Source organism: Manis javanica, chromosome 8 (assembly GCF_040802235.1).
Source record: "Manis javanica isolate MJ-LG chromosome 8, MJ_LKY, whole genome shotgun sequence".
NCBI classification, from domain to species: domain Eukaryota; kingdom Metazoa; phylum Chordata; class Mammalia; order Pholidota; family Manidae; genus Manis; species Manis javanica.
The window spans coordinates 112,342,271-112,370,045 of record NC_133163.1 but is presented as its reverse complement, the minus strand read 5'-3'; the positions used below and the strand labels follow the sequence as shown (position 1 = coordinate 112,370,045).

The following is a 27,775-nucleotide window of genomic DNA, read 5'->3' as shown; positions in this document are numbered from 1 at the left end:
TTTTGTTTGCCTGTCCACCTTCCCTGCAGCCATGTCTGATTTCAGGAAGCCATGGGGTGTCCTGTGGAGGTGTCCAGTAGGCAACTGGTCTGGCACTCAGGGGGAAACCCCGGGCAGGGCAGAGGTGGTGCTGAAGCTGTGGGAGGGGATGGGCTCATCCCAGGGGTATATGTGAGAGAAGAAGAAAGGACCATGGACAAAACCATGGGGACAGCTAACATTAAGGCGCAGGCAGCTACACAGAGCCGAGAAGGGACAGGAGGAAATGAGAGAACCACTCGGACAAAGCAGTGCCCCCAGAAACCTGGAGCACAGAGGTTTCAGAAACAAGGGAGGCCATCAGGGTCAAGCGCTGCGAGAGAAACGAGGGGCTGAAGAGTCTACTTGTGTTCAGTAGGACACGTGCCTGGAAATTAGAGTCCCCGAGCAGTGACATCCGAATGGGGAGTGGAGATGCAGAGTGAGCAGTTCAGACGACGCTTGAAAGCTTGGCTGGGAAGAGGGGGTGAGAATCAGAGCAGAAGTAAAAGGGGAGGAGCACGCCCTAGTAAGGAGACATCCCAATTCCACAACTAATTCAGGGCCACATTCAACTTAGATACCAGGATTGTGTCTGGCCCACCTCTGTCTAGCCACTGAATCGAGTCACGGCTGCACCCTCAGCCTCATACTTTGTAACAAAGATGAGTGCTGAAAAGGTGGATGGGGGAGGCAGGGACAGCAGAGCAGCTTTTTGTCAGCTAGGGGAGACAGCCGTACCGTACGTAACTGTAGCTGTACGAGACAGTTGTTAAAAGCGCCCATGACACCTTCAAATCTCTATTTGCCAGGGAAGGAGCCTGTCGCAAAGGCAGCCTCTGCCCACTTTACTTGCTCTCCCACCAATTTCCTTTTAGTACCAGAGAGCATGGGTACATCAGCTGGTGTCGTCATTATTATTGAAGCTTCCCCTTGTCATTCATGAGCTGGTTACAAATAATAGCCTTGTTGACCCCTTGACCCTTGTTTCCAGGAAACCAGGCTCTATTTTCTCCATCTTCCTTTCATGTCAGCTCTATTCACAGCTCATTTTCTAAATAAAACCCATGCAGGAGAAACACCAATGCTTTATTTCATCAATAACTATTCTACCCAATAGACTAGCAGTTTATCCAGAGTCAAATATCTAAACTATAGTGAAAAGCAACCCTATGAATGGATAAACAAATCATGGTATATCCACAGAGTGGGATACTTATTATTCAGCCACAAAAGTGCTGGTACATGGTAGAACATGGCTGAACCTGGAAAACATTATCCTACATGAAAGAAGCAGACACGGAAGGCCACATGTTGTATGATTGCATTTATATGAAATGTTCACAAGCCCATAGAGACAGAAAGGAGATCAGCGGCTCCAGGGGCTGGGGGTGGGGATGAGGGGACGTGGGGTATGAGAATAGGGTTTCCTTTTGGCTGATGAAAATGTTCTGGAACTAAATAGTGATGCTGGTTCACAACATTGTGAATATACTAAATATCACTTAGTAAATTTATGTTATATGTGTTTTACCACAATCAAAAATAATTAATTTTTAAAAAGGCAACCTTATCCTGACAATGGAGAGAAAGAAGCCCTGGTTCCAGCTCCAAGGCCTTTGACCTGCCGGGGGCTTTCCGTCAGCTCTTCTCAGCTTTGGCTACACATTAGAATCACCTGAGCAGCTTTCCAAACCCTCCTATATCTGGACCTCACCTAAGACCGACTGAACTAGATCTCAGTGCCTGAGGCCAATTTAGAAGTTCCTGAAGATTCCAGTGTGCAGCCAGGGTTAAGAAATGCTGCTCCATCAAAATGCACCAAGCTGTACACTAAGATTTGTGCATTTTATTATATGTACCTTAATTAAAAAACAACAACAACAACACTGGATAAAATGCAAAAGGAAAAGGAATAGAAATCCTGCCCTAGAGCGGTGGTTCTCAAAGTGTGGTCCCCCGACACGCAGTGCTAGCTAGCATCACCTGGAAACTTACTAGAAATGCAGATTCCCTGGAACATTCCTGAATCAGAAACTCTGAGGGTGGGGCCCAGCTGTGTGCTTTTTAGGAAGCCCTCCAAGGGATTCTGAAGCACACTAAGGTTTGGCAGCCTAGACTGTTTTGAGTCTAGACTCAGACAGTAAATTATAGAGAGTTTCTTCATCCAGTGAGTGTTTACTGAGCCCCTACTGTAAGTTTGGTTCCATGATAGGTTGTGAAAATACAGACACCTACCTCAGCTCTCCTCAAACACCTATTGGGTTAGATTCTAGGAAAAGAAGTTGTATATTAAAATGAGATGAGCCTTTTTGTCACTAAATAATAGTCCATTTTGTGTATATACCCCATTGTGTTTATTCATCTGTTCATGAACATTTGAATTATATCCACCTTTTGGTAATTATGAATAATGCTGCTATGATTATAGGTGTATAAGTATCTGTTTGGGTCTCTGCTTTCAATTATTTTGAGTATATACCTAGGAACAGAATTGCAGAATCATTTGAGAATTCTAATGATTTGATATGAATTCATATCATTTGATATGTCTAATTTTTTAAGGAACCACCAAACTGTTTTCCATAATGGCTACACCATTTTTACATTCCCACCAGCAATGGACTTTTGGGATGATGGAAAAAGGTCTAGAAGTGGCCGGTGGTGATAGTGTGAATCATTTAATGACCCTGAATTCACTTTAAAATGGTTAAAAAAGTAAATTTTATGTTACGTATATTTTACCACCATTAAAAAAAAGATTAAGGAAATGAAATGACCCATGAAAATAGATTTACAAATGGAAGTTATGTTCCTGATGGTCAATGTGGAGAAAGTGAAGATTCCTGTGGCCAGGATTCTCACCTGGCCCTGGTTGGCTTGCTCACTACACATGTGTGCATAGTATGTTGTTACTGACTCTATATAAAGAGCTCTGCCCAGTGCTCTGGGTGACACAGTGGCACAGCTGCAAGGCTGCAGGAGAGCAGAGCAGATGCCAGATTGGTGGCAGTGCCGAGGACAGAGATTGAGATGGCTGTGGGGGCAGAGAGGCCCAGAGGCAGAGACTGGCTTGCTGCCTGCAGACTCGCTCTCTAGGGACAGGTTCTAGAGATTAACCTGCCCCCGTGGGAATAAAGTTGGGTATAAACCCTTTCACCCCAAGAACGTTCCACTGTCACTTTTCAGTCTCATTGAATCCATAGTGAACTTGTCCGGGACTGAAACCCATTGGCAAGACAGTCAACACTAAACCAAAATTACCACAAACACCATAATTACGTCTCCATAACTACACATACAACAGTAAGTTAAAATGATGGTGTCTGCAGTCCATCTATTTAGAGATGGTTAGTGGTCCTTGCTTGAGCACAGAGAAAAAATATTTTTAATATCCTTTTTAAGGAGGGTAGAGCAGGACATCTGGCTCAATGGTGGACTTTTTTTACATCGGCCTCAGTTCCTCTGTGAATGAGTCAGAGAAGATCAAGGAGAATAACAGATACTGAGCATTGACCAGTGACTGGTGCCTGGCGAGGCTTCAGTATTGGGGTTAGGCTGTCACCACTTTGGCAACTTGTCTAATTTATTAGTGGTTTTAAGTTGTTGTTCAAAAACCACTTGTTGGACACGTCAGGGTGGCAGGTCTGTGGAAGGAGTCAGGGACACAGGAAGGAGTGAGACAGGCTGAGAGGCTGGCGCTGTGGTTCTCAGCCTTCAGTGAGTGTCAGTCACCGTCAGGCTTGTTCAGGGACAGATGCTGGGTGCCACACCCCCGCACACACACACCACAGTCTTACTGAGTAGGTCTGGGGTGGGACCTGAGAATCTGCATTTCTAACGAGTTCCTAGGTGATGATGATGAAGACAGTATGTGTCCAGGGACCACACTTTAAGAACCACTGGTCTAATGGGGTAGAAAGATAGAAGATTTTGGTAAGTGTAGGTGCTGCTAGGAAAGAGAAATGCAAAGCCCTGTACAGGAGCACAGAGGTGGGGGGAACACCCTGTCCTGCCTTACAGGGAGAGGTGCCCTGTACCTCCTCTCCTGCAGCCCCAGCAACAGCAGGGGCCCTCTAGGAGTGGCTAGGGGGAAGGGAGGGCCTTCCCAAGGACGTGCAGAGAGTTTAGTTCATGTCTCCATCTTAAGGCTCACAGCTCACCTCTTCTCACCTGCGCTATGGCCAAAGCAGAAATGATGCCAAAGAGGGTCTTTATACAGCCCAGTCTCAACCTTCCCTCCCAAGCTGACCCAAGCCAAAACTGAAATAATAGAAAGTTTGATAGTGTGGATCAAAACATCTTTAGGAAAGTTTTCTGTTTTTATTGATCGATAACATAAAATCCAAGGAAGAAGAAGGGGCCCATTTAGGCAGTCTGGCTTTAAGCTTTATAAATAGAAAGTGACCCTGACTCTCTCACCCTTGTCACTCCCCTGTTTCTGACTCACTTGTAACATTACCAAAGGACAAGCTTCAATGCCAGTTTGATTCCTTGGCCTCCGTTCGCTTATCATGAAATCAGAAGACCTCATCCATCAATCATTAGCCCACACCCCTTCCAGCCTCCTCTCCTCTGGGCAGGATCTTGGGCTTTGTGGCCATGTCTCTCCACGTGACCGGCAGGAAAACAGGCAGAATCAGCAGAATGTGGCCGTCGGCAGGGGAGCCAGGGCACACCAGGGTGGACGCTGTGGGAGCTCCAGCCAGAGCACACCAGGGTGGACACTGTGGGAGCTCCAGCCAGAGCACACCAGGGTGGACACTGTGGGAGCTCCATGCTGCTGATAGACTGAAACCACTAGACTTTTATGAGAAACTGTATACTTTTTTTTTTGGTATCATTAATATATAGTCACATGAGCAATATTGTGGTTACTAGATTCCCCCCATTATCAAGTCCCCACCATTATAGTCCCTGTCCATCAGTGTAGTAAGACGCTATAGAGTCACTACTTGTCTTCTCTGCACTGCAGTAGAGAGGCTGTATATCTTTTAATCAACTTCAAAAGTGAATTACAGGAGATTTGAAGTATACATTAAGTGTATTTTTTAAATGTGGCTTCCACATCCCAACAACATCCTGAGGATGTGTGGTTTTGAGATGGATTTAGAGGGGACCCCAAGGCTGCCTTGCCCTCTGAGTGTCCTGAGGCTTAGCCATGTTCTCCGTGGCTGCAGCCACAGGACTATGCCTGATGCATGACCCCCAGAGATAGGAGGAAGCCCCCTGAAAGGAGGACCCATCTCACAGACAGAGGGGTATACTTGAGCAGCTAAGGATTCCCACTCAGCCTTGCCACAGGGCCATGCTCGGCCTGGGCAAGGGGAAGCCAGATGAATCCCACATTCTTTCGGAGTCAGTACGTCACATACTCACAATGCATATAAGCTCTCTGCTGTGTCAGAACCTCTGACCTTGCTGTGCCCTCTCTCTGGGTTTGCTCACAGCTGGCTCAATCCCCATCCTTTTAGTCTCAACTTTAGTGACAGCCCCCATCTCAGAAGGCTGCCTGCATCACCCAGTCTGTGGCGGCCCCTCCATTTTTCTCCATCATAGTCCTTGTTTATTTCCCTTGTAGCACCAACTGCAGACTGTACTCATTTATTTCTGTATTGGTTTGCTCATTTCCGTATTTGTAACTTATTATTGGTCTCTTCCCCTCGAATGTAAGCTCCTTGAGGACAGGGACCAGACCTGTTTTGCCCTTGTTTGTTTTTTTGGGGGAAGAGGGTATATTTTATTTTATTTTATTTATTTTTATTGAAGCATAATTTATACAATATTACATTGGTTTCAAGTATACAACATAGTGATTCGAGAGTAATCAGACAGCTACTATCTGTCAACCCAGAATGATGGTACAGAACATTGACTATATTCCATGTGCTCTACTTTCATCTGTTTTGTTCTTCATCATCTCTTCACACCTAAATCAGTGCTTGGCACAAAGTACGCACATTTGTTGGAGAAATGAATAAATTAACTTCAAAATTAAGTAGCACTCCAAGGAGTATTTAGTGATTCTCTCCTTCTGTCAACATTTGAATCCTCATTTTTTAATTGCAAATATAATCTATCTCATTAAATGTGTATTCAAATTTGATTGAAATCACAATGGGTGATCGCTTTCATATAAGTGTACATGCCAGGACTAGGTACATTTTTACCTTACAGAACAAACCTTAGGGGCCTGACCGAAAGTTTTTATTGCACTGATATTTTGGCTAGTTGTTGGAAAAAAGGCCTTGTCAACATCCAGAATGTATACACCCTGCTGCTATAGTTTTATCCACTGGGACAAGTTTTGATCTTACTGTGTTTCAGTAGGAGCTCAGGGCCAGGAGTGGCTCCCCAGGCAGCTGCCTGCAAGAGCATATTCACACACACACACACACACACACGCACACACACCTCAGAGACTGTCACCACCAGGAAATGCCAGGGCAGCAGGTAGGCCTGGGGGACAGAGAGGCCCAAAAACACAGTTCTCAAAATGGGATGACAATGAACACGCTTTAGTTTTGTCCAGAAAATGGGATGACAATGAACACACTTTAGTTTTGTCCAGACTGATCAGATACAATCCAAGTTACAAACAATATTTAAATCCATTAAAACATCTGTATTATCCTTGAGCACATAGGATGCAGTCAATGAGAAAGAATAATTAGTGAGAAACAGGCATCACACCGTAGCAGTAATTACACAGTTCTTGTTTTCCAAGGAGCTCTATGTGCTTTTATTACATATGCTGTAATGCATATGTACCAGGAGTATAAATGTAGGAAATGACTCAACCCATAACATTTTTTAATTACCCCTATACCATGTCTGTAAACAGGCCATAAAATAATAAAATGATCCTTCATTTACTTGCATAAATTATTTGCCTAAGGCAGTAATGAACCTGTACATGTATGTATATATGTATATATATACAGAGTAAATACACCCACGCTGGAAAGGGATGGAAAGGGATAGATAAAAAGAAAATTAAGAGACCCATTATACAGTCACAATACATGGACTTTATTTGGATCCTGGTTCAAATAAATTGTTAAATAAATTTATGAGACCATTGGGGAAATTAAAACACTCATGGGATATTTGATGAAATTAAGAAATGATTGTTAACAGGTTTTAGATGTGGAAATGATATTGTGGTTCCTTTTAAGAGTTCTTATCTTTATTTATGCATAGCATCCATAGATTCTCTTCAAAGTAACCCAGTGGAGGGAAAATGGATGGGTGGGGGATAGATGCAGCCAAGCTAGTCATGAATAGATGGGTACATGGGGCCAGTATACTATACCCTTTACTTTGCCTGCTTTGAAATTAATTAATTAATTAATCCATAATTAAACCTTAAAACAAGACACAAGCTATATCTAGAAAATAGCCAAATAAAAGCTCATTTAAAAAAATTACGTTGACTTTTTTGGGCTCCTTGCTGGACTCTGGCATCCATCTCAGAATGAGAGGAACTGAGACTGCTTGTCTTCCCACCACAAGCGCCTCTCTCTGAACACCTCTGCAGGCCTGCTGAGTTCCAGGGTTTCTGACTGGGGTTTTTACTCCATGGGTTTCATTTGCAGGCCGGCTTCAGTGTTCTGGTCTGATCCGTTCAGCAAACATTTATTGAGTAAACCTTCTTCAGCCCAGAGTTAATTTCTACCTCTGCTGTCTGGATCCTCCGCCCGCCGTCTTCTCAGAGCCACACTCCTTTTATTTAATTGAAATATAGTTGATATACAATAGTGTGTCAGTTTCAGACGTACAATCTAGTGATTTGATAATTATACACATGATTGAATGCTCACCCCAGTAAGTGTAGTTACCCCCTGCTACCATACCAAGATAGTACGATATTATTGGTTATAGTCTAGTCTCTATGCTGTGCTTCCATTCCTGGACTAATTTATCACACTTCATTAATGAGCTCCTCTTTCTCCTGGATCCAGCCGTCCTTGTCCACGCCCCTTTCTGTTCTGCATGGAAGTATGCTCAAGTTTCAAGTTTCTCCATTAAAACAAAACGAATCCCTTCTTGTCACCCTCACCTTCCTATAACCACACACACGTGCACACACACACGTACATACATGTACTTCTCTAATCCCTTTATGGCTGGATTTCTGAAATGAGCTTAAGAAAACCTCCAAATCAATTTGTTAAGTGTTTAGTAAGTGCCACTGTGTGTTCAGACACGGGGAAGGAATGTGACAAAAGGTTCTAGTCTTCAAAAGGTCTTTGAAACTTGTAGATGGAGTTCTAATCCGGAACAGGTTTCTGTGCTAGTCTGGAGATTATGGCCACCAGGTGAGACAGGTATGACAGTTGAAGTCACTGCGACATTAGGTGCAAACCCAGAGTAGCTGGCTGAGGAGTTCAGGGCAGGGAGGAAACCTGGAGCAGCTTTGGCAGGACTGGAGCTGGGCTCTGAAGGGATTCAGAAAGAGGAAAGAAGAAGGTATTTCAAGCATGTTTTTAGCATAAGAACATTCATGAAGGTTGGCGGGCATAGCTTGTTCTGAGGATGGGGGGCCAGCCTGACCCTGGGGGCAGACTGGAGAGGGTCTGAGGGCCTCAGAAGGCCTTGACAGGCTGAGGCATTTTTGGCCATAAAAGATGGCTATGGTTCTGCTTTGTTCTGTTGGCATGGGGCAGGTCGTGCTGTGGCAGAAGGGAGCAGAGCGGTGGGATGGCACCACAGAAGCAGAGCTGACCTGGTTGCGACAAGAAAGGAGCCTGACAGCTAACAGGGAAGGCTGAGGCACAGGGGCCCTGCTGGGAGCCTTTGCAGTGCAGCAGAGCAAGGGGTCCCCCAGGGGAGGGCGCTCCCATGAGAACAACTCATGGAGAGGGGGTGACTCCATCACCTACTGAGGGCAAAGGCTCGGTCGAGTCTGCCTGGCTCTGGGATTCTGAGCCTTGGAAGAGGGTTGGAAGTTGTTCTTGGAGGAGGTCTCACCATCAAATTGAGACTGGGTCATAACACATCAACTACCTGCAGTTTGCGGACCTTACTTGAATCCTGACTTGTACAAACGAACTATTTAAACGTTATGGGATATTAGAAAATTTTGAATTCTGTCTTTGATAAAACTAAGGAATTGTTAACTTTTTAAGTGTGGTAATGGTATTGCGGATTTGTGTTAAGAGTCCTTATGTTTTAGAGACACGTACGTAAGTACAGATGAAATACATTTGGATCTGTTTCGAAGTTATCCGGGGTAGGGGATTGCTGGTGTGGTGTAGACGAAGCTGGGCTGGCTGTGAGTTGTCGGTTGCCAAAGCTAGGGGACGCAGGGGCTCACTTTATTCTTCTCTCAACTACTGCATATTTTTGAAATTTTCCATGGAAAAGTTCTGGTCCTCATGTGATGCAAGTTTTCACTTTGGACCTCACGATGCCAAGTCAGAAATCAGGAGAGGCGTTTTGAGCTGTGCCATGTTAATCTCATGTCACATTTCAAAACAGAAATTTGGCCCGCTTCTGTTTTGCCTAAGGTAGAAAAATTCATGAACTGGAAAGAAATACTGCCTTGACTTTATTTGGAAAAACAAACTGGGAAATACACCTGATCTCCTTTATCACCATCATGGGAGAAATCCAGCCAGCTGGAGAGGCAAAATCAAGGTTCAGAAAAGTCAGATTTTTACAGTAGCTGGAAATAAATGATTCTTTTGAGAGAGTCAGTCCCGAGACGGGTTTTCTGGCAGCAGAGCACTTGGCATGACCGTGAAAGCTGAGACTGAATTGAAAAAGTACAGCCTGGGCTGTAGCTGCCAGCCAGCGGCCCGTATTGCTGTGGCAACAGCTGCCCACTGCCCAGGCAGAGGCGGGGAGGCAGAGAGGAGTCCCCTGCTTACGCCCCGATCCTGGCTGTCCTGCTGCCCACCCACACGACACCTTGTCTCTCACATAAGCCACAAAGACAGGAGCTGCTCTGAAATATCCCCAGCTGTCCAAGAGGGGGACACCAGCCATCACATGCTGGTGGAGGGTCCTGTGAACTGCTGTGGAGTCCCTTACTTGGCAGGCCATGTCCCAGGATGAAGGGAAGCAACCAGATATCCTTTTTCAGTGAGCGACCCCAAACAGAACAGATCCTCGTGCAGGTAAACTAGGAAGCTGGGAGGGTCAATTTGAACTGAAGCAAGTAACATCATTTTCCTTTTCTTTTTTGATGGGAAAAAAAGTTACATGGGGAAATACGGAGGCTAGGGGGTTCATATAGGTGCATACTGCCTTGGAGAGCAACAGGCACAAAATTAGCTTGAGAATCCAGCTCAGTAAACATGTAAGGGCCTGCTCTGTGCCAGGCACTGGGAAAGGCAGGGATGAATGAGACAGGCTCCTTGCCATGAAGGACAGCATGGCAGAGGAAGAAAACAGGCGTGCACAAAATCTCCTGGATTAATACCGAAACTGTGACCTAGGCAAAGTAAATCTCTTACTAAGCCAGAGTCTAACTTCAGGCCAATCACTTAAATCTCAATTTTTCATCTATAAAACAGGGCAATTCTTGCCTTGCTGACTCTGTAGGGTTGTAGAGTTGTAAGGACCAAAACTACTAAAATAATAATAATAATAATAAAAACAGTAACAACAGTAAAGCAGGAGTAGAAGAGGCTTTTTAAACCCTGCTGCCCTAAGGGCCTGTGACTGTGGACAGCAGCCAAGCCCCGTGGCCGGCCCCTGTTGCAGCGCCGCCCCCTCTCCAGGCAGCCCCAGAACAGCCACACCTGGGGCCCTCATCCTCAAGCTGGTTCCGACTGGGCCCGTCACATGCTCAGGAACTGCCTTGGCTGAGCAACTCGCACCAACTCGTTGAAACTCGCCCAATTCAGAGGGTGAAGGCTTCCCAGTACCTTCATAAATCCTGGGGCTTGAAAGCCAGAAGGAACCTTCTAGAACACAGTGTCCGTATTCCCATGTGTATGAAGGGCAAAGGAGACTTAGGCAGGAAATGTGACCTGCTCTGGGTTACTCATTGAGGTGGCGGAACAGCTGGTGCTAGAGTCTTGCTCTCTGGACTCTCCTGGGCCAGCAGAGCTGCTTCTCTTTATAGGAAGGTTTCACCACCCCTGACTGTGGCCTTTTCTATCCCTAGTCTTTCCTGCCTCCAAAGACCTAATTCAGCCTAACTTCCAATAGAGAGTATTTAGGGCAAAAGAAAAAAGAAAAATTCCTCCTGATAACCTTTTCCCAGGCTCTTTGTTCTTTGGGGCCTTTCATTCTTGTGGAAAATGTTTACTAAATGCCTGTTATGTGTGTGACCCTAATCACAGCATGAACTCACAGAGATGAAAGTGGGATGTCCCGGCCCCCAAGCAGTCCTGGTCTCGTTATCACTAAAATGCTCTCTTGGAATCTCTGCTCCAGTGAAAGCAAGTCCTTCTTCTACCTAGTTCCCTGGTCATGTGTGCAAGGAGCGAATATCACTGCTGTGCCTCTTACTTCCTGAACTTTCCATTCATCCTGGCTGGCGGCTCTGCCACCCCGGCTGTGGGCCCAGGTGGTATTGTGGGCAGAGAAAGCAGTGGTAGCCACACTCCGGAAGGCTTGCCACCAGATATCTCTGCCTCTTCCCTGACCTTTAGTGTTGGCTTCAGACTTAATGATTGCTCCCTCTCTGCTCCCTGCCATCCCTAAGGAATTTGATTTCCCCCGGTGGAATAACTGTTCTACAGCAGTTTGTCCCTAAGGTGACTGCTTTGGTGTCCCCTAGCCTCCTTCTCCCTCCGTTGCCATCTTGGTGTAATTGAGCTGCTCTGCAGTCTTGGAGATAGAAGCTATATAGCTCAGCAGAGATTCCTACTGACGTGTGCAAGTGAGAAAACTGGTGTCCAGGGAAAGGCCAAATTAGAGACTCTGAAATCCCTTCAAGCTCTAACATTTCCAGGACGGCCCATATTCAGGTTGACAGCCTGAAAAATGAGTAGGGTTTGTGAGTGTCCTGACCTAGGAAGGTTTCCCACCAGAAGTGTGTTCCTGGCCCCTCTGCTCCAGTTAACATTCTTCCTCGTGCTGTAACACGGATGAATAGACCCTGGATGGCAAAGCGTGATTCCCAACTCCGGGAGAGCCCACAGGGCACCATGCTTCTATCCTAACGAGCCATGACATGCCAATTATTTGCTTTTCTGGAGAAACCTCAGCCTGAAAAATCCGTTTAATTACCATGGGAGATAATCTTTTAAACATAGCTTTACATTCCTTAAAGATTTTTCCCTGTGGGAGTAAGAAAGTTTATCTGAAAATGGGATTGGATTGTTTATTTCTATTTCCAGAGGAAGAACTATTACCTGTAGTTAGCAAGCCACCTGAGCCCTGGAGAATTTATTTTTTTAAGTCTGTTCCTCCTCACTGATAGTTTGTCAATTATAGTGCAACAATCAGTAGTATTGTCACAGTGCAAACTTTGCACTTAGCTCTGTGATTCCAGACCTATAATTACTTGATATTTTTCAAGCATCCCTATCAGGTTGGATTCTGCACTGACCTAGATGTGGGTATCAAGAGTCAATGTCACAGAGAAGACAAGTAGTGATTCTACAACATCTTACTATGCTGATGGACAGTGACTGTAATGGGGTTTGTAGGGGGAACTTGGGATAGGGGAGAGCCTAGTAAACATAATGTTCTTCATGTAATTGTAGATTAATGATAACAAAATTAAAAAAAAAAAGAGTCAATGTCCTCAGGGTTTCCCATAAGAAAGATCATACCTGTAAATCCACCAACCTCAGAAACCTACCTGGAGCTGTGGTCAATCAGACACCAGTTTTTTCAGGCTGGGGCATCCCAGAGGATTCATCAAACTCTTCACAGCTACAATACAAGCTTGGGGGAGCAGGGGCCCTATTGTTGTGTTCAACGTGGTGGCCCCCAGTCCCAGAGCAATTCCTGCTCATAATAGGGGTGCAGTAAACAGATGCTAAATTGCTGAAATTCAACAGGTCTTCATATGGAAAGGATGTGTATTGTGTCAAAATATGAGCAATGTACAATTAAAGGAGAGCTTGGTGGGCCCAGGTCTCTGGCATGGGGCTGCTCTAGTCTTTCTTTCCCCAAATCACTTTAAAAGCAAGTGGGCTGTAGGCTGAGATCTCTGGGCCTTAAAGAATATACCACTGGAGATTAAGGAAAGAAGAGAAAAGGAGTAATTGTATTGAGCACAGAATTAGAAGGTGAGAAAAACACTTGTGTGGAAAACTGACGAAACCTTGGGCTTGAATCTCTCCTTGCAGGTCCTGATGGGGAGAAGAGCTGGTCTGAGAAGTACCCATCGTGTGGGGGCCTGCTGCAGTCCCCGATAGATCTGCACAGTGGCATCCTCCAGTACGATGCCAGCCTCGTGCCCCTTGGGTTCCAAGGCTATAACGTGTCTGCCCATGAGCAGTTTGTCCTGACCAATAATGGCCATTCAGGTAAGGGGAGACTGCTGAGACTGCAGGAGATGTCTGAGCTTCCCTCAGCTCCCTGCCCTGTCCCCCTCCATCTGCCATGGAGGGACCTCCCTTGAGGTGCCCGGGGGAAGGGGCAGAGAGGAGCCCTTGAGGGATGCCCAGCCACTCTCTCCAGGTGGTGCTGGCGGCCCTGGGTTTGGGTGGTTCTGCTGGGACAGAACCTCTTTGAAGAGGTGATGGGATGGGAGAAGGGACAGGCCTGCGCCCCTTGGCCCAACTATTCAAGGAGCCATACAGTTCATTATGGGTACAGCCAGGCTTCGGAGCCAGATGAACCTGGGTTTGAATCCTGCCATGACTACTTATGAGACTCCGGGTAAGAACTTTTACCTCCTGGGCTTCCATCTGGCTAGTGGGCAGTCAGTGGGTACTGTTATGCCCACTGGGTTATGCATGTTGAGCTCTAGAATAGAGTAGATGCTTCATAAATGGTAATTATTATCATTATTGTTATACAATTCTACAGCTTGGCAGATATTTCATTAAAGGTTGTATCTTCATAGTACATAGTACAAGGATATGTAAATAAACACCCATCCATTGGTCTAGTTTTAGTGTTTCTGCCACATTTTCCACCAGAACCAAGAAGGTGCTGGTGTCTCTGCAAATGGGAATGTTCTCAGGAAAGGAGCCCAGGTTTCTGAGCCACAGGCCGTGCCTCTCTGGTCTCCACCTTGCTGCATCCACATGCCTGCTGCCTGAGCCCTGGGCAGGTGTGGCCTACCTGCTGGCTCTCAGGCAGCACAGATGCCAAGGCTCTGAAGGCTGCCCCTCCACTCCCCGCAGTGAGGATGAACCTGCCCCCAGGCCTGCACATCCGGGGCCTCCAGTCCCGCTACAGCGCCACGCAGCTGCACCTGCACTGGGGGGACCAGAGCGACCCCCACGGCTCTGAGCACACTGTTGGCGGGAAGCATTTCGCTGCAGAGGTGAGTAGCGGAGCTAGGCTGGCAGGGGCTGCCTGGCAGTGGGTGGTCTGGCACCCTTTACCTGGCTGGTGTGCAGGTAAGATCAGAACTGCCTTCATGCTCTGCATGCCCACCCCGGCCCTGTCAGCGGCACAGGAAGAAGTAGCTGCTTCCGCCACCCAGTTCACCTGCAGTGTCCTGGTCCCCTGCCCCACCTGAACATGCTGAGTGTGTCTCTGTATCTTTTACTGCTGCTCAGAAGGCTGCGCTCCCAGGGTGGCACGGTGGGATGCACATGCCCCTTTTCTAGTTGTCACCTTCTGTTTGCACAGACTACGGTCCCACCAGCTTGTCTGGCTGACTCATCCCACTGCTGATTCACCTGGGCTAATTGCTCCCCCAAAGCCCTCCGTCTTCCTTCCTGCGAAATGATGCTTGCATAGGTCTGTCCCACCCACCTTCCCTTTCCCTGGGCATGAGTTCTCCTTGGAACTTGGTGATCCAGGGCCACTCTTCTACTTGGCCACAAATCAAGGGATGAACGGCATCATATTGTGCAGAGCATTGTGGCAATCAGAGACTCCCGAGGATAGCCTGGGATGTCCGCCCAGCAGCGTTACGCACTGCAGTGCTGACCCAAGTGCTCAAAGACAGCGGCAGGAGGGGCAGAGCGTTGTCCCTGCACCGCAAGGGGGCAAGGGCTGGGGCGTGCTTGGGGCGCTCCTCACAGTTCCCATGGGACTGAACTTGGGGGTGTGGTTCTCAATGTTTACAGGGCAATACAAAGAGAGGGATGCTACTGATCAGCCAGTGGGGACCACAGTAAATACTGACATGGCCATTGTCCTCTGTTCTGGACTGCGGAGCTGCTTAAGGTCTCAGGCCTCTAATAGGTGGAGTTATGACTATGGAGGGGCTCTAATCCCCACCCAACGGGATAGCACTCCTGAAGGTGCATATTTCACACCAGGCCCCTCTCGGAACCCCTCTCTGAACAATTTTGTTCAGGCTAATTGCAATGGGGAGGCTTCTACTTTCCCAAGGGGAATAAAGGGAGGAGTTAGAGTGTAGGCTGTGGAGGTTTGGGCATTTTGAAATATTCCTAGTTGTTGTATTTTCTGCTATTAAGCCACATCATCAGACCAAGGTCCTGGTGAAGATGGACCGTAAGTGTCAGTAATAGAGAAAATACATCAAGGTGACTGCGAGGCAGCAGATTCTCTCTGGAGGGTCCTTGAAAGTGTAGTATTTCTTCTGGGTTGAGTCTGTGTAAGACAAGACTTGTCTTAATCCCCTCCTCGGGGAGGATTTGTTTGTTAGTCTTCACCTCTTCTTGAATCTGAAGGCAGTGAGGAAAGTGCTAAAACAGACCCACTTTTTAAAATCCTAGCCATACAGAATTCAGCTCCATTTCTCAAGGTGGTGCTAAGCCAAGATGGTGTGAGGCAATGCAGCAGGTTACGTCCCTTGAGGGAAAGATGGCAAAAAAGGAGCCCCTAAGAAACCCTTATAATAGAGGACCACTTAAAAGAAGTAATGTGATACAATTTTTTTTAATTAAAAAGGGCCATTTGAAAAGTGGGAACGCTGAGCTGTAGTCAATAAAATATGCTTGAATTCTATTTACAGTCACAAAAGATAGGAAAAGAGATGAACGAAGAAAGAGTAAAGAGAGATAATATCGCAATGTGCCACGTTTCCAAGAGGCAAAGAATCAATAAAAATGCATGTGTCACATGTAGAGCTACCTACTAATATAGGTTTTTGGAGAACAGGTGACACCACATTTAGGATTAAAAATCAAGTTTAAACATTGTCAGAATTTGTCACAACAATGTCTTAATGCTTACCTAGACTTTTTAAAACCCAAGATTTCTCAGAAACGTCTCTTTTCCTCATTTTAATAATGACAAGTAATTTCTGCTTTGAAAAATGAGTTTAGAATTTTATTTTGTAAAGGTGAAAGTCTATATGCATGGAGTAACATTCTTGTTTCATGGACTCTTAAAATATGGCTAAGAAAACCTTTATTAAATCCATGCTGTGATTTTTCTCCCCTGAAGGAAAACACATGTCCTGCTCTGGATACAATTATGATTAAGTTACAGTTGGGGTTCCCCACCCCGGTCCCCACTGCTTCCAGATTAAGTGCAGCATGGCCAGGCTGAGGTTGGGCAAGCCATGTGAGACCATTTCAGCCCAGGCTCCAGAATAAGTAGGAAAAATAAGATGGGAGAAGAGCTTTTTATCCAAGCCTTTTCATGGCAAGGATAAAAACCCATTCATACATTCATTCATTCATTCATTCATCTATTGTGTACCTGGTACTTTTCGAGCGCTGTATCAGACACTGGGATACAATGAGTCAATAGATTGACAGTCTGCCCTGGTGGAGTTGGCAGTCTGGAGGAGTGATGGAAAAGGGTAAACTGAGGGGGCCACCAAGGGAAGGTGTTGGACGGCTAATCTAGCTGGGCGGCCAGTGTGTGTGTGTCTGTCTGTCTGTCCTCTCCATGGGATTCCAGTCTCCTGCAAAATAAAAACATTCCTGTGAGTTGTACATCCCCTCATGAGTGGCTTCTCTCCCACTGCAGCTGCATATTGTCCATTATAACTCGGACCTGTACCCCAATGCCAGCGCTGCCAGTAACAAGTCAGAAGGCCTCGCTGTCCTCGCTGTTCTCATAGAGGTAAGAGACATTTCAAAGGATTTTACAGGACATTTGAAGCTGGGATGATTGATTTGGCATTTGGTTCTATGCACCCCTGCCTGTTGGATGTGCGGGGCTCACTCCCATGTGGCTGTGTCTTGTGCTAGATCAGGAGGTTTTCCCCTGTAGGGTTCCTTCTCTCTTGTCCTGGAGGCAGCACTTTCTGTTTCTGGGCAGCAAAAATGGGCATGTCCTTTGTGACATTGGAAAAATGAGCTCCAGTCTCCAACCCTATTGCATAAAGCATGGAATTGCCCAGTAGGATAGGACCTGTGGTGGGGTGGGGACCATTCAGTGCCACTCTGTGTCAGATGCCTGAAGCCCTGGTGAAACTCCTGGTATCCAAGCTCCGTCCTTTATCTGGACACTAGAATTAGTTCTTTCCTTAATCCCAGGACAGGAGACTATCTCTTGATTTACCTGCATTTTTCCCCCTCTAATGAGACAGCATGTACCTCGTTTCTCAGCGTACTCACTTGCCTGACTTGGCTTGCATGAACTCAAGCTTCCTTAAGTTCTGGCTAGAGAACATGCTAGCTGTGGCCTTCAGGTTCATAGCCAGATAATCAGGTGCCCCTTGCCCTGGAACACTCAAGCCCCAGTGCCTTGACCTGGAAATATGACATCCTGAGATACATGAGGGCAGGACCATTAGCCCAAGCCCCTAACAGCCTTGTGATCCATCACAACTGTCCTGGTAGAGTGCACCCTTAGGGAAGGACCTAGGCAGTGTGACTAGACACCCCCAGCTGGGCCCTCCCTTTAGCACCTGTCAGTCCGGCTCAGCCCACAGAACTCCTGTCGCAGTCCAACCTGCCCCATCTCTGTTGCAGATGGGCTCCTTCAGTCCATCCTATGACAATATCTTCAGTCATCTTCAAGATGTGAAGTACAAAGGTGAGTGAGTGGTCCTCGGATGCTCTGTTGGGGAAGGAGTTAGGCACCCCCATGTGACCTGAGAAAGAAGAATGCAGGGGGCAGATGCTGCCAGTGAACAGGTCCTTGGGTCAGATGGTCCAGCAAGGGGCTACTGTGCATTTCTAGGCTCAGTCAGATGCTCAGCTCCACCACTGCCATGGGGAGCAAGGCTGACACTATCCCCCCAACGTGTCTCTCCAGGCCAAGAAGTCCTCATTCCAGGTTTTAGCATTGAAGAGCTGCTTCCTGAGAAGCCTGCCGAGTACTACCGCTACAAAGGGTCTCTGACCACACCTCCCTGCCACCCCACTGTGCTCTGGACTGTGTTCCGGAACCCTGTGCAAATTTCCAAAGAGCAGGTAACAGTCGTGCCCTTCCAGTCAGAGACCACGCGGTCCCTCGGTCCCTCCATCCCTCCCACCACCACGTCATAATGAACAACTTGGTTTCCTCGCTTACAGCTTCATTGGCAGCTATGCCAAACCTCTCCAAATACCACAGGTGGCTGGAAGCACTGCAGAAATTACAGGCAGAGCTTCAAAAGTGGAGCTATCAAGTCAAGCTATGAAAATGAGCTCATCCCCACAGTTCTTTAAAGAGTTGCTTGGCTGCATTTCCTAGTATATGCCTCAGTGGGTGGCCCTTGCCTCCCAGGCAGAAGGGAGCACGGTTCCTTCACAGGGGCAGGATAAAGAAAGGATCAGTTTAAGTCATTCAACAAACCAGGGGGACGGGAGTGCAGCGATGGGTAAGTGAGGGTCCCTGCCCTCAAGAAGCTCACAAACTGGGGAACAGAATCCTTAGCCATCATCTCTAACCCTCTCATTTTACAGGTGATGAAAGTGACAGAGAGTTGAGAAAACCTGTGGGATCCCCCGCTGGCTAGTGACAAAACTAAGACCTAAAGTCAGACCTGAGCTCCAGGCCACCGCCCGTCCCTAAGCTCCTCAGCTGTGCAGGAGACAGGGCCGGGGCACTGCTGCATCCTGGCTCATGGCCCACCCCGCGCCCCCACCCCTCTTCATGAGTGCAGAATAGCCCTCCCTGTTACTCCTTCATTTTCACTCTGAGCTACTGATCCGAGGGACCTAGATAAATGGCAGCAAGTAGGCGGGCAGGAATAAAGATGTGATGAATCAAGAGATGAAATGTGTGGGGAAGCAGTAACATCCTAACCCAGAAACTGCCTTGCAAACAGATTATATAATCTATGTGGGTGTATGAAAAATGCCAGGGAACTAGTAGTCAGATGACCTGTGAAACTCTTGCTTCCATCTTTTTGTTCCTCCTGATGAAATTATTAGAATAAACCCACACCCCTCTGATTTAGCGATGCATCTGAAACCAGGTTCCTGAGAGGAATGTATTCTCTGCTGCTCTGCCACCGCAGGTTTCCCTCCCTGGAGGGTAGATTTCAGGCATAGTCAGGAGCTAAAAGCAGGACCCTACCCCCGAGCCTTGGGAGGTGGGAAGACAGACCAGGCCCCCGGTACCCAGGCACCCACTCAGTGGGAGGGGGAGCAGTTCTCTGACTTCCCCACTACTCTCTAATGTGTCTCCTGCCAAGTACCTGGACATGAGAGCTGGCAGTCTCTGCCCCTTGAGGGAGCGTCACTCAGCCCGTGGGGCACATCTCTGCTCCTCCCCTTGCAGCTGCTGGCTTTGGAGACAGCTCTGTACTGCACACACATGGATGACCCGTCCCCCAGGGAAATGGTCAACAACTTTCGGCAGGTCCAGAAGTTTGATGAGAGGCTGGTGTATGTCTCCTTCCGGCAAGGTGAGGCGATCAGTGCGTATGGGCAGTGTGGTGCCCAGATGTGGGTTTTGTGTGAAGTTAGGTGCCCTGCCCTTGGGCTTTGTCTCCAGTGCCCTGAGGAGGTGGGTTAAGAGCACTCTGGCTGCCAAGGGTACCAGGGTATGTGAGGAGCTATTGTGTGTGGTGTGCCGAGGTCTCCCTTCAGGGAAGCACAACCAGGGCCTGCAGGTGCATGACCAGAGCTCTCCCTAGTCCAGGAGCTGCCCACCGATGGGGGAAAGAGGGTGTTCAAGGGACATCTGCACTTTGGAGAACTACCCCTTCTCCTAAGACACATTTAGGACCCTTGTCATGAGATGCAACTCTTGCCTTCTTATCCTAGGCTTTCTTGGCATCAAGACCCATCCTTGGCTTTGCCATCAGCACCACCAATGTCCAGGGAAGCTCCTGTACAAGGTTTCAGACAGTGGGCATAACTCACGTCCGTGGTCCCAAGCAGCTCATGTTCTAAGGGGCTTATCAGGCAGGACAGCGCCTGCGTGCTTTGCCTTTTTGTCTCGTCTCCCTGGAGCGCGCGTAAACTCAGGCACACGGGACCTACACTGAATGCAGCTTAATAGTTCAGTTTATTCCTGACTTTGTGAAAACTCAGTTCTTCCTTTTAAAACCATAACCGTAACTCCCCAGAAGGACACTGAACATCTTTACTTGCTCAGTACCTATGTCAGTACTGCTAGAAGCTGGGGGTCTAGGGAGATGGGTAAGGGCGCTCTCTTGGGGCCCATACTTTTCTTCACATGTCCTAGTTTACCTTCTCGCTGTAGTTTCTTGAGCCGCTCCCCATATGGCAATCTCAAGGGGCCAGAAGCAGGGCAGGCCTGTGCAAGTTCCACTTTATCCCCTTACATGCACAAGTGTGTGACCAAACCGGGCAGGTGTTCATGTTAGAAGATGACCCTATTAACCCACCTGTCAGAGAATCAGCTCGCCTTATCTCACTTGGTGCACCTTTTTGGTTCCTTTCCTTTGCTTGAGATTACAACTGTCACCTACTAAGCTTTGTTGAACATATGAAGATTGAATTTCAAAGCTTTTGTCAGAAGCTTTAAAAAATGCCCTTCTGAACATACATATGGCCAGAATTACGTTCTTCTCTGTCAGTTACTTAATCAAGAAATGCTCACAAATTTATCTTTCATGTTCTCCTTGTCAGATTTTACTGCTCAAGGTAATTTCCCTCTTTTCTTCATTTTCTTAACTGAAAACTGAGCCTAAACAATGACCCTTCCTAAGAACTGAGGATGTATAGGATGATGACCACCAACTTCTTTTCTAGGAAATGCCTCAAATGTCCAGAATTATCACTTTATGATCTCTTCTGGATATAACTCTCCTTTCCTGTTCTTCAAAATGGAGTATGTAGTAATCAAGGGTTAAATGGAAATACTTCAACTCTTATATGAAATATAATACATAAAACTCTGCCTATAGATAAGGGACTTTGCCTACATAAATCAGGTAGAAGTTTGCTTATAATTCAAGGAGAATAATAAGCTCTGTTCAGTTGAGCAGGCCAGAGAGGTCACAGGGGATAGGGTGACGGGTGCTCCCCTACAGTCAGGAGATCTCAGGAGGTTTAAGGCCTTGCTTTGTTTCCTCCTGGCTGTATGATGCGGGCAAATCATGTTCCTTCTTTGGCTTGGATTCCTCGGCCATAAAATGACAGGTTGGACTAGGTTAGCTCACGTATTTTCAGTGCTAACATGTTATGATTCTAAGTGGACATTAACAACTGTCCATCCTGAATTTACGTTGCGAGGACACTGTTTTAGGGCAGTTACAGAGGATCAGAAAAAATCCATGCAGGAACTTAGTCTGACAGCCAAAAAGTTGTCCCACCTGTAACAATGGGCTGAGGCACTGGGAATAACTGACCATTTTCTTAGACCAGCTCGGGTCTAAGTTGGCGCTTATAGAGTGGGCAGTGCTGTCAGGCTTTGGCAGAGCGCTTCCATAGACCCTCCCAGTCTGCCTGCGGGAGCCTGAGGGGCCTCTGAGCAGAAGCCCCGACTCACTCCCAGCTTGGGGCCTCCAGAGCCAAGCCCACATGCAGCTTTGCCATTGCCCTCCTGCACGGTTCACCCAGAGCTACTACGTCCAAGAGCACAGGCAGCCCCCAGCTCTCCCTGGAGTGAGAATCCATGGCCGTCCAAGGCAAACCTGTTCAGTGGAGGCTGATTATGGAAACTTGGCCAGAATTATCATCTCCATCCCACTTCCCAAAGAAGCAAGTAGCAAATGGGGCTGTTTCCCAAGGACCAACGAGGAGGCAGCCCCAAAGAAATGAGCCTCAAACCTCACCCCTAAGAGGGGCGCCTGCATTCGCCCAGGCCCTCTCACACCGACTCAGGGCCGGCCTCACACTGTGACACGGGTTTCTGGTTCTGAGGGGAAGTTTGTCAGCGTGAACCTTAAGCAGTTTTGACTCAATTATGTGTATGCTTTTCCACTGAGGCCTGTTTGTAATTAGGGCCTGGTTTATTCAGGGTTTTCTCTGGAAGTTAGCAGGAACTCTGGAGTTTGAAAATTTTGCCATGAGAAAAGTAATGTTAAGGAAATCATCTAGGAGAGAAAGCTCACGGGCTTTGAGAGGAGGATCTGAGGTTTAACCAATTTGGAACAATTGGAACAGTTGGGACCGAACTGTCTAACTTGACCCTGCTTTCTCCTCAACTGTGCCTAGAAAAGGAATAAGGAACTTGGTCTGTTCTTAAGAAGAGGATAGTTTGACTATGACAACCCGAGGGCAACTCACCCTTGGCACCACTGACACTTTGGGCTGGGTCGTTCCTGCTGGGGTGCAGAGCTGTCCTGTGCACCGTAGCCTAAACAAAATGCTTGGCCTCTTGCCACTAGATGCCACAGCGGCCCCCCACTTGGAAAAGCCCAAAATGCCTCCAGATGTTGCCAGATGTCTCTGGGGAAGGGGGGGGGTGAGCAAAATGGCCCCCAATGGAGAACCACTGCCCCAGGGATTGCGCAATGACTTTGCTAGGCCCGGACTGATATTTTTCACTCATATTGCAGGACTCTAAAGTTTACATCACATGCCCTGGTCTTTATTATAGCATGAAATTTTCAGTCTCTATCTGATCACCCCTGAAACAAGAAGGTTGGGTAGAATAACCAAACCCAAAAGAAACCCTGTTCTCCGTCTTCCTTTAGAATCTGAGCACAATTGACGCTTGAACAATGCAAGGGTCAGGGGAACTGGCCCCCCAAGCAGTACAAAACCTGCTTATAAACTTTTGATTCCTCTGAGACGTAACTTTTAATAGCCCACCGTTGACAGGAAGCCTTACTGATAAACACAGACTGTCAATTAACACATAATTTGTACATGTATTACATACTGTATTCTTACAGGGAAACTAGAGAAAAGAAAAATGGTTTTTCAGGTGGTCACAAATAAAAAAATTTCCAATATAGTTACTGAAAAAAACCTGCATGTAAGTGGACCCATACCCATGTGGGTCAAGGGCCAACTGTATATGTTCTTTCTATATAATTGGGTATGTCCAAGACTAAGAGACGTGGTTGAGAGAAAGTTATCGCCTGTAAGAAAAGTGATCCAAGTCCCTTCAGGAGGGGGTCTGGGTGCTCCTCCGGGACTGACTTGCTTCAGAATCCCCTCCTCTTTCTCCCCCCTCCCTTTGAATGTCTGTTTCTTGTTGCCTTGGGTCAAAATGCTCACTCTTTGTGGAGAGGTGAAAGTCACGCCAGGCACTTTTTTCAGCTCGTAAAAAATACCTCTTTACTGTAGCGCAAGTGGAAGACTTGAGCTGAAGAGGGGAAGCAGGACTCATAGTCCTCAAGGTGGGGTCCCAGCAAGGGGGACACGTCCTGGGACCATCCGGCTCCCACAGGAGTCCGATGCCCTACGGGAGGAAAGAGAAAGACGGCAGATGCAGACGTACAGTCCAGGGTCCGACTCTTGGTTCCTTCAAGGTAACCTCTTTCTAGCCAAAGACACCAACACTGAGTCCAGATGGTGACTGATAATAAAGCAAGAGCCCATCGGACCTAAATACTAATGTTATCTAGCCCTCTTTTCAACATGTCAGGCCAAGGGAAACTGGAGGGATGGGAAGAAGCCAAAAAGTTTCCTAATCATGTGTACAGCGGGCCTGCTCTGAGCACCTGCTTGTCACCTGCCGCAGAGGCCGAGCCAGCTAAGGCACACTGAGCACAGGACAGTGGGGGGCAGAGCTTTCTCCCATGGTGCATCTGCGGGCCAGCACGATTAGAATCTGAGCAGTTTTATAAAACTGTTAAAAAAAGAGATAGAAAAAAAATCTTACAAAGCTAATGGCTAATTATCCAATTTTTTGAGACTAAAAGGTATGCTTTGCGGTCATGGACTTTGTGTTTCTAAAAGTTCCTATTTAAAAATAAAATCTATTAGATGGAAAAGAATTATCAATTCTTCCAAACTATCCAAGTGAAAAACCAGAGGAGTTCTCATCTTCAAATTCCCGATGACTGCAGAGGGCCAAAGAGTCAGGAGTAATTGCCAAGTGAGCTAAACGAAGTCCTAGACGCATCTGAGTCTAATGCAATTCACCACACCACATGTTTCCTGAGCACACCCCACGTGAGGCCCCAGGGGAGCAGAAACCCCACATGGATGCTATTTTGCTCTTAACAGCAAGCTTCTGGCACAAAGCTGAGCATGTTTGGGAAAGACAGCAGGAAAAGGGGTTGGGCAGAACACTGGAAGCACCCTTTGTGAGGCGGCCCCAGCTGATATTCCCAGCATTTCTTCTCCCGGCACCCATCCATGCCCTGTGCGGCGTCTCTTAACATGGCAGGTGCTTTCACGTGCATACACTTTTGACTTTTGCACACACTGTCCCTTTTGTCTGGGATGCCCCTCACCTCTTCCACCTGGAAAATTCTTTCAAGACCCACCTCTAATCACATCTTCCAGAAGTGTTCCTCTTGCTCATCTCTGTTAATGGCTCTTAGCACACTGGAGAGTAATGATTTGTCACCAAAAATAGTCCACTATCCACACACTACAAGCCCCTACAGGACAGAGATGATGGGCATCTTACACACTTGCTGTGCCTGGTGCTTATTATACATTTAAAAGAATGTAGCCGACTTGTCTCCCTTCTTCTCCCTTCACCAGTGTCTTCTCTGCAGAATGATTTGAACCTAAGCCTGACCAGTTGTCAGATTTTAGTTGTATTAAGTCGTATTTTGCTTTGTTATCCATTGCCAACAGCATTAAAATCAATCTTTTTGTTTAAGAGAAGTTAAAGATCAGACTTAGCTGTCAAGTTTTGAAGGTCTGGGAGGGAGCTGCCCCGAGATGCTGCCAGGCTTTCTGACAGGGATAAAGGGCCAGTCCCACACCATCGTCCCTTGAGCACAGACAGCCTGGCCTCCGAAGGGAGCTGGGCATGCAGGCACTCGGTGTGGGCACCGGAACCCACACCTGCCGCCCCGGGATGCAGACCCCTCGCGGCTGTGGGGCTTCCTCCTCCACAGCTGCCTTCCTGCAGTCTGGAACGCAGAGCCACAGTCCCCAGCATGGTTATAGAAAACCAGTTCCCTCGTTTTATCTTTTCAGCAGATTTATTTGTAGAAATTATTTCTTTATGGGGTTCCATAATGTCAGTAAGGAAAACTCCCCAGTTAAATATGTCCTCCAAAGATAGTTATGTCCTGTGGTTTATTGGGGGCACCTTTCTTGCTTCTCTTCCCAGAGCATTTCAGTTACTTGAGTCTATGACTTGTGTTCAGTACAATAATAAGAGTTTTGATCACCTGACACTGGATTTTATGTATTTAAACTGTCAAATCCCTGCTAAACCCACATTCTCCCTCCCTCTTTTACAAGACCAGAGACTGCTAAATACATTACATACATACACACACACACACACACACACACACAGGCACATATGTATGTATATGAAATCACCATGTAACTAACATGTCACCTACCAAAACAGTCCATACTTTAATACTTGGAAAGGAAAAAGATTGTATCCCTTTTAATTCAAAATTGTTTGAATAAACAGAATTGCAAATAGACCTAGAAAATGCTAGACTTGTTTCAGGAACCACAAGCTGTGTAAATAAGGCTCTTGTTGCTCCCGCTGGGCTTTCCTGTTTGCACTTGAGGCTTCAGCAGACCGCAGCAGCAGTTAAGCAAGCACCCCTGGGTCAAGGAAGATGCCAGAGGAAGACGCGGCCCCTGAGCCAGCCAGAGCAGGCAGCGAGGCCCTTGCGGCAAGCAGCTTGCAGAGCTACCTTCCTGGCCAGACAAGTGACAGTCGAGTTCTGTATCTGCGTCATTTCCTTCTGTGTGTTGTACTGCTTGTCTCTGCTCACCGCGACACACACCGGAGCACTTTATGGAGAGCAGGCAGCTTGCTCTCCCATGTCTGCACGGTGTGCATGCTCTTACCAGCCAGCTCAGGAGCCCTTCCGTTGTGTCCTCATCAGTGGCTGTCGTGGGCCCTCTCTGTCAACCAGCCTGTCTCCATTCCTCCTGTCTGTCCCATTGTTCTTCTGGGGGAAGTGTCTTTCTTATTTGCCTTTAAAGCCACACCCTTTCTTTGTTTAATCTGCGAGTTTCTCTGGCTCCTCCCTGCACCTGTTTGGTGCCTGTTCTGACAACGTGCCCGAGGCCCCGCTGTGATGCAGGCTCTGGCTTCCCTCTCTGGGCTCTAGTTCTCCCGTTGCCCCAGCAGCTCTCCTGAGCCCTGGAAATCCCCCTGACCTCCCTGCTCCCTTCAGGTAGCAGGTGCCTTGGCATCTGCCCCCAGCGGGCCCCAAGCCCTGCAGTCTGCAGCCCCTGCTCCCCAGAGAAGCCCTTCATCCGATGGCCGGTGCTGTCTCAACTGGCAGGGTGACATGCCAACATCTTCCTGCCCGGGGCTTCCTGAGGGGCAGCCTTCTAGTGGGGTGACACCCTTGCTGCCACTCTTCTCAGTGGCTTGTGCTCTTTGCTTGCTCAGTCAGGCTGCTTTGTTTTGCTGCATCAAAGTCTTGGCCGAGCAGCGTCTGTCCCAGACTCTGGGGCTTTCCTTGTTTTCGTGGTTTCTTGGTCCATTGTCCTTGTTACCAGGGACAAGCAACTTAGGTAGGCCCTGACAAGTGGTCATCCAGGGCCAAGGAACCCAGGTTAGAGCCCTGGATTAAATTAGGCTGTTGTTTAAAGGGCCTCGCTTAGCGAACCAGGGGAGCTGTACTCTTCCTCCAGATAAGCTACGAAGCTGGGCCGTGTACTCTTGAGAAAAGTCCCAACCCGGGGGGCCTTGCTTCTGCAGACTTCGCTCAGCTCCCTGAGACCATGGCATGCGGGCGCCTCCTGCAGCCCCAGGGGTGCTGCTCAGCTCTCTGCAGGCTGTGTGGCTCTCGGGATGCCTGAGGCAACCGTGAAAGCAACCACTTTAGAAACTGTCCAGTTTGGACAGCTTAGCCACTGGCTAGGCTTCCTAGGAATAGTCTTATGTGGTTGGTACCACAAGCATCTGCAGCTTTAGGAACAAAGGACAAAAGTGTATTTCATCAAAGGACTGGAAAAGACATCATGACTAGTTGGGGTTTTGTTTGGGTGTTGTTGTTTCTAAGATCCTAAAGGCCTTGGTCACCTCTAGGTACCTTTAAAAAACCTAAAATACCAAATTACAGTGTGCAGAGACCACAGGCCAGGCAGGGAGTGTGTGCTGCACAAACACTTGACACTCCCCAGGGGCAGGCTCACGTCCTGAGCCACAGCCTGGTCCTTGTGTTCGGGGTACAAGAAGGGGCCTGGGGCAGGGAATCAGGCCAGGGAGCCACTCTCTCTGCCACTTGTGGGGCCATGGGCTGCTGGTGGCCATGAAGAACAGAAAGAACAGGCACCCTGGCCTTTGTGGGCCGCTCCTGATCATCCTCACGACAGCCCAGGGCCACCTGGGGAAG

At 47.6% G+C, this 27,775-nt stretch overlaps 2 protein-coding genes across 4 annotated transcripts in view; one reads left to right on the top strand and one right to left on the bottom strand.

Annotated features, from left to right (window-relative positions):
* Positions 1-27,775, top strand: part of CA12 (carbonic anhydrase 12) — a 51,918-nt gene that overhangs the window by 18,548 nt on the left and 5,595 nt on the right. For both annotated transcript variants that reach the window (XM_037004195.2, XM_017666040.3), the window contains exons 3-8: positions 13,278-13,457; positions 14,283-14,425; positions 16,999-17,094; positions 17,949-18,012; positions 18,235-18,392; positions 19,687-19,813. In XM_037004195.2, the coding sequence (XP_036860090.2) occupies positions 13,278-13,457; positions 14,283-14,425; positions 16,999-17,094; positions 17,949-18,012; positions 18,235-18,392; positions 19,687-19,813 (768 nt within the window). The remainder of the gene's footprint in view (positions 1-13,277; positions 13,458-14,282; positions 14,426-16,998; positions 17,095-17,948; positions 18,013-18,234; positions 18,393-19,686; positions 19,814-27,775) is intronic.
* Positions 15,942-27,775, bottom strand: part of APH1B (aph-1 homolog B, gamma-secretase subunit) — a 55,092-nt gene continuing 43,258 nt past the window's right edge. Inside the window, exons 5-7 of one of the 2 annotated variants that reach the window (XR_012120734.1) lie at positions 23,603-23,730; positions 17,885-18,070; positions 15,942-16,933 (exon numbers count right to left, since the gene is read on the bottom strand). The gene's annotated coding sequence lies outside the window, so the exon portion shown is untranslated. The remainder of the gene's footprint in view (positions 16,934-17,884; positions 18,071-23,602; positions 23,731-27,775) is intronic. The other variant, XR_012120735.1, reaches the window with a different exon arrangement.